The sequence below is a fragment of the Diabrotica virgifera genome, chromosome 6 (assembly GCF_917563875.1).
Source record: "Diabrotica virgifera virgifera chromosome 6, PGI_DIABVI_V3a".
Taxonomy (NCBI): Eukaryota; Metazoa; Arthropoda; class Insecta; order Coleoptera; family Chrysomelidae; genus Diabrotica; species Diabrotica virgifera.
Window position 1 is genome coordinate 66,257,385 of NC_065448.1, and position 6,000 is coordinate 66,263,384.

General features: G+C 31.4%; 1 protein-coding gene across 3 annotated transcripts in view; it reads left to right on the top strand.

Moving 5' to 3' along the window:
- LOC114329157 (hemicentin-2) overlaps positions 1–5,763 on the top strand; it is an 869,111-nt gene extending 863,348 nt beyond the window's left edge. For all 3 annotated transcript variants that reach the window (XM_050654496.1, XM_050654495.1, XM_050654497.1), the window contains exon 14: positions 4,595–5,763. In XM_050654496.1, coding sequence (XP_050510453.1) covers positions 4,595–4,650 — 56 coding nt within the window. In that variant the 3' untranslated portion in view covers positions 4,651–5,763. The remainder of the gene's footprint in view (positions 1–4,594) is intronic.
- The last annotated feature ends 237 nt before the right edge of the window (positions 5,764–6,000 follow it).

Below are 6,000 nucleotides of genomic sequence, written 5' to 3' on the forward strand. Positions count from 1 at the left end.
GGTCCATTTATTGTCAGTAATTCTGTTCGAATTTGTACTGTTCTTATTACTTTCTCTAGGATTATATTAAAAAAAAGGTGACGGTGCATATCCTTGTTTCAGGTCACTGCGTATTTCGAACGATTCTGAGAGTTTGTTACCTATCTGTACTCTGGATCTACAGCCGTTTACGCATATCTTAACAAGCTGGATAAGTTTTTTTTTTTAACTGAAAGTTCTGCCATTGCATTCCACATCTGATCCTATTTAATGCTATCGTACGCTTGTCGGAAATCTATCAACAGATTATGGATAGTTCTATTGAATTTCCATCCTTTTTCAAGCAGCTGTCTTAGCTGACACTTTCGTGCCATTTTGTTGGTATTTTCTGTTCTTTCCATATAAGTGTTACTAGTTTGTGTATTTTTGGTTTACGTAAAATTTTGCCTGGAGCCTGGAGCTTTTGCATTCTTTAATTTGTTAATTAAACCCCTTAAAACTGTGTTCAAGGTCATACGGTACTGCTGAATGGGTTAAATAACAATTATAGGTCTGGATCCCGCGTATGAAAAATATATTGATTAGTAGCAATCTGAAAATTTGTTTATAGCTTAAGGGTGTCTAGTCGGACAAACTTTGATATATAGGAACACTATAACAGTGGAAGTTTTAATTGTGGAACAGGTTAAAACTTTGGAACGGTCAGACCACAAAAACGTCACATGTATTTTGTCCGACAGAACTTTTAATTGATTTGTTACCCTTTCATTAAACTCTCATGCAAAAATCAGGCTGCTATTTATCACCAAATGGGAATTATAATGAGTGGAACACGTAGAATATGTCAAATGACAGGAATTATGACAGGTGATAAATAGCAGTCTGATTTTTGCATGCGAGTTTAATGAAAGGGTAACAAATCAATGGAAGTTCTCTCGGACAAAATACATGTGACGTTTTCGTGGTGTGATCATTCCAAATTTTTAACCTGTTCTACAATTAAAACTTTCCCTGTTCCAATGTTCCCATATATCAAAGTTTGTCCGACTAGACACCCTTAAGCTATTAACAAATTTTCAGCTTGCTATTAATGAATTTTTTTTCATACACGGGATCCAGACCTATTACTTAATAATTGTGCTACATAATTAAATTAAAGATGAATGAGACTTTTTGATTGAATTGTGAAAACTTGTTAGATGGCAATAGAATGGGCTAAAAGGATGCAATGACTCGACTTGTTTAACTTTATTTTTTAATTAAATTAGTGGTTGATATTTAAATTTTCGTAAAATTTGCAGTAGTAAGTATTAATATTAGTCCTTATTAATGTTAGTTTTTAATTTGTTTTAATTTATTTTAACATATTAAATGTCTTCGTTTGGAATTTTTTCATATGGGTTATTGTAAAAATCTTTTTGTTGGGCAAATCTTTTCTGCTCTCTTCTGTAACTGCTCTTTTAGAAAATACTACATATTATGAAAGAGAAATAGCAAGAAAATATGGCACATCTTTATCGTCAGTTCGAAGGTTGAGTGAAAAACTTAAAGAGAAACATCCTGTTATCGGTTTGGAGGGGTCGGTACGATAGAAAGGTTTCAGTCACCCCCAGTGGCCAAAGAATTTTAAAGAATTTGACTGTAAAACACAGAAGAGTCACCCATTGCCATATTACAGAATAAATTGGAAGAATCAGAGTGTTAAGTATCGGAGTGTACAGTACGCTGAAATTTGTACAGTATGGGATTCAAATCTCATAGGCCAGTTGAGGAACCAAGAAAATAAACAACTATCACCACAAATGCTCAAAAAACGCTTACTTTGGACCAATTTGCATAAAAACTCTATTGCCGTATAATTTTTGTGCAAATTGGCCGAAACTAAGCGTTTCTTTGACATTTGTGGTGATGGTTTTGGTTCCTCAACTGGCCTATGACATTTGAATTCCATACTGTACAAATTTCGGCGTACAGTGGACTCCGATACTGAACACTCTGATCCTTCCAATTTATTGGTTATATCGCTATGGGGACTCTTCTATGTTTTACAGCCAAATTCTTTAAAATTCGTTGCCCTCTGGGGGTGACTGAAATATTTCGGCCATACCGACGGCTCCAAACTGATGTAACAGGATGTGTCTCTTTAATTTTTTAGCCCAACCTTCAAACTGACAATAAAAATATGCCATATTTATTTGCTATTTCTCTTTGATACATGTGGTATTTTCTAATAGAGCAGTAACAGAAGAGATTTGCCTAACAGACTGATTTTTACAATCACTCATATGTATGAAAAAATTTCAATCCGAGATATTCGTCTTTTAACCCGCCGTTACACGCGTCTTCTATTGTGACGTGGTTGCACGCGTATGAGCGTCGCCCTCACCTACATAAATTCGACTTATTTTGAGGAAGAATGAATGTCAACATGTATAAATATAAAATGAGTTGTACTCACAAATTATAGAAAGTCTCGTAAACCAATTTTTTTATTAATTTAACAAAACAAAAGTAAAAATAATATACATAGATCAAAAGCAAGTTTTCTTAATTTTCAATTTCAGCAAGCCACTGAAGAAATTAACGTTCTTTACGCGAATTCATTTTACTAAAAATACAAATTAAAATTAACAACTGTTCTGAAGCTATTTCTTTGTGGCATTTATGTAATTAACTATTAATATTTTGTATTTTGATAACGACGTCCGAGGTGGAATTCGAAACGTCAATAAAATCAATTTTTCAAGTTTAATTGTGGCTTATTTCCCAATTAGAATAGGTAAATTTAAAAATGGGTTCTTAACCAGTGGCGCACCTAGAATTTTCCTCTTGCTTGGGCACCGAAAGTTTTTTGTATTATTTGTGAAAGACAAGTTACATTTTCCTACTTTCTTTTATATATATTTTTATATACTCTGGGTGGGATTTTAACCCCCAAACCCCCCGCTCGGTGTGCCACTGTTCCTAACCTAATCCAAACAATAATATTTTAATTAAACCTACCTAAATATTAAATAAAAACCTAAAAGTTTCTTTGAGATAACAGAAACGTGATTTCACCGTGATTACACGCGCAGTGAGGAATTCCCTCACTTGAAGAGGGATGTCTCTTCTTTCAACTATCACACAGCACACTGACCGCCTGAAATATTCTGTAACTTTTTCATACCCTCTCATGAACCATGCTAAAGGCATTCCTGGGTGCTTAAGGTTATCGTATTAGTTTACACAATTTCATTAGTTATAAACAAATATGGTGAGGGATTCCCTCAAAGCGCGTGTAATGGCGGGTTAAAAATTAATATATTTGTATTAATATCTTAAAATAAATTAAACAAATTAAAATAAATATTGTTTTTCTCTTATTCTGGCCTTGGTTTAGAATTAGAACTTTTAGCCACGTAATTGTATAACTTATCACTAACTCAGGTGTAATGTGTAGTGTGTGTGTTGAGTAAGTGTCTTGTTACTTTGCAAAGTCGACGTCATTGTCTTTACAAAGAGACGCTAATTGTATCCGAACGTCTTCGGTCCCTCCGGTGAGTACACAAGGACATAAACTATTTTCATTTATTAATTTATAATAAATGAAAAAATTTCTGACCCTAGTGAGATTCGAACTCACTACCATTCGGAACTTTCGATCCAAAGGTTAGGCGCTCTTACCACTAAGCCAAAGAGGGGGTAAAATAAACATTAATATAGAACAATATTAACACTCACCACTGCAAATTTTACGAAAACTGAACACCAATAACTAATTTAACTAAAAAACTAAAGTTGAAAAAAGCCGAGTCCTTGTGAATTTTTAGCACATTTTATTACCATCTGTCAAGTTTTCACAATTTAAAAAAAAATTACCATTTTTAACTTAAATTATTTATCACAATTATTAAGTAATTAATATTTAACCCAATTAGCAGTTCCGTATCACTTTGAAGATACTTTTAAAGTGCTTGAAATTAAAAAAAAAACTGCTTTTTCTAAGATGAGTCTAATAAGTTGAGCAGCGACTGTATATCTTCTCCATGTTCTTCCTCTTGATCTAGGTATGTTTAGTAAATTGTTGAAATAGTCTGGCCATGTTTGGAGCCTTTCCTCTTCGTTAATTATTAATTCATCATTTTTTCTGAATAAAGACACACATCTAGGTCTGAAACCTTTTTGTTCGTTTGACACTGATTTGTAAAATGCTCGACTATTTCACTATATTTGTATTTGACTGCTCTTATTTAGTTGAGTTTTCTGATCTCGATCTTCTTATTAAGAAGATTAAAGGCTGATTGATGTTAGAACGGGGACGTAGACGACATTGACGTCTGTCGGGCACATTGAAGAATCACCTGATATAAGAAGCATTAGCTAGTTTATCATACAACCGAACGGAACGACTCCGGAGACGTGCCGCGACGTGGGCTTTCTATGGTTCTACGGCACGTAGCGTGCAAGCCCACATTCTAACATAAAGCAGCGTTAGATGGTTTTACATATATGGTTAATTTTATTCTCTGCTATTATCATACAGTTACTACGCCTATTATTACAATTATTATAGTCCCTTTAATTTTTTTGATTGTGTTGTAGGAAATTCTAAAAAGATTTTTTTTTGTTTCAGGTCCGGATTTAATATTTTCTCCAATAACGAACTCTCAAAACAGCTTGGAGTTCTAAAAATATTAACATATTTTAAAAATAATATATGTATAAATAGCTTAGCACTAAAGATATAATTTAAGACCAACTTTTGTGCCATCTGAGTTAATAAATTTTTAAGCAACAAATTACTTATTATAATGATATTATGTGTATATATAAAATGTTAGATATTAATGTACTAAAACATAGGTAGCAGTCATATTTTTTTATTAAAGATAGCATGTTAAATAGCAAGAGCTTAAAAATTTACTGGTTATATCATTAAGAAAACAATGATACACGAAATAGGTAGATAATGAAAAATTGAAGGTCCTCAAATAAACTAGAATGACAATCCTGCTGAAATACTGAAACAGGATGGAAATCAAAGGCATTAGACTGGTAAACGAGACAAGAGAAGAAGAGGAGTCTCATGTTCAAAAATTGCTTGCACAAAAAATATTACAGTACAATATTAATAAGTACAATTTTCCAAAGTTTCAAATTTCAAAGTCAGAGAGAACCACAACTACTGTATTACGAATACAAATTATTTTAATGTAGTTTTTTTTTAGTTTCACCAAATGTAAGAGTTCATTATTGTTTTTGTTTGTGTACTTTCTATGTTCATGTGTATGAAAGTTTATTGGATTTGATAATTAAGAAAACGTTTTAAAAAATACAGTGTGCTCAAAGATAGGTAGATTAGTTATAATACAATGTATAGAATTTACATGAAAAATGTGTATTATAGTAGCAAATTTTCGTTAATATTGTTACAAAAACGAATAAATATTTCAAAAAATATTTATTGATTAAAAATATTAATTAAATATTATCAATAATTGAAATCGTGTAAAAATTTTTGTATCATTATCATTTGCTTGTTCCTGCTATTCTATTATCCTATGATCTTTAGTTTTACAATATAACCCTTTTTAGTTTTAAGAATACATTTAGGTAATTATTTTCTGTAGTTACAAACTTTTGTACCATTCTAGAGATCTAAAATTATTTATTTTTATGGTAAATATGTAAGATGTATATTTTTTATTTGTCTAGTTTTTTAAAGAATTATCATCACTGTCAAACATATAAAAAATTTTGTATCTCAGGTATTCATTTAGGTAAATAAATTCACCAAGATGATCTTGTTTTATGTTTTTATTATCTATTACCTTTTACTGCAGGTTTTTTAAAATAAATTACAACAAGGGAGATTAGAAAAAAAAATATTAAAAAAATGGAATTTAGATGAAGGAGATTTTATTAACTTATTAAAACACAATACATTAATGCAATGATAAAATGAGAGACGAACAAGAGGAAAGAATAGATTAAGAGATAAAAGAAGTTGAAAAACAAAATGGCTACAAAGTGGGAAAA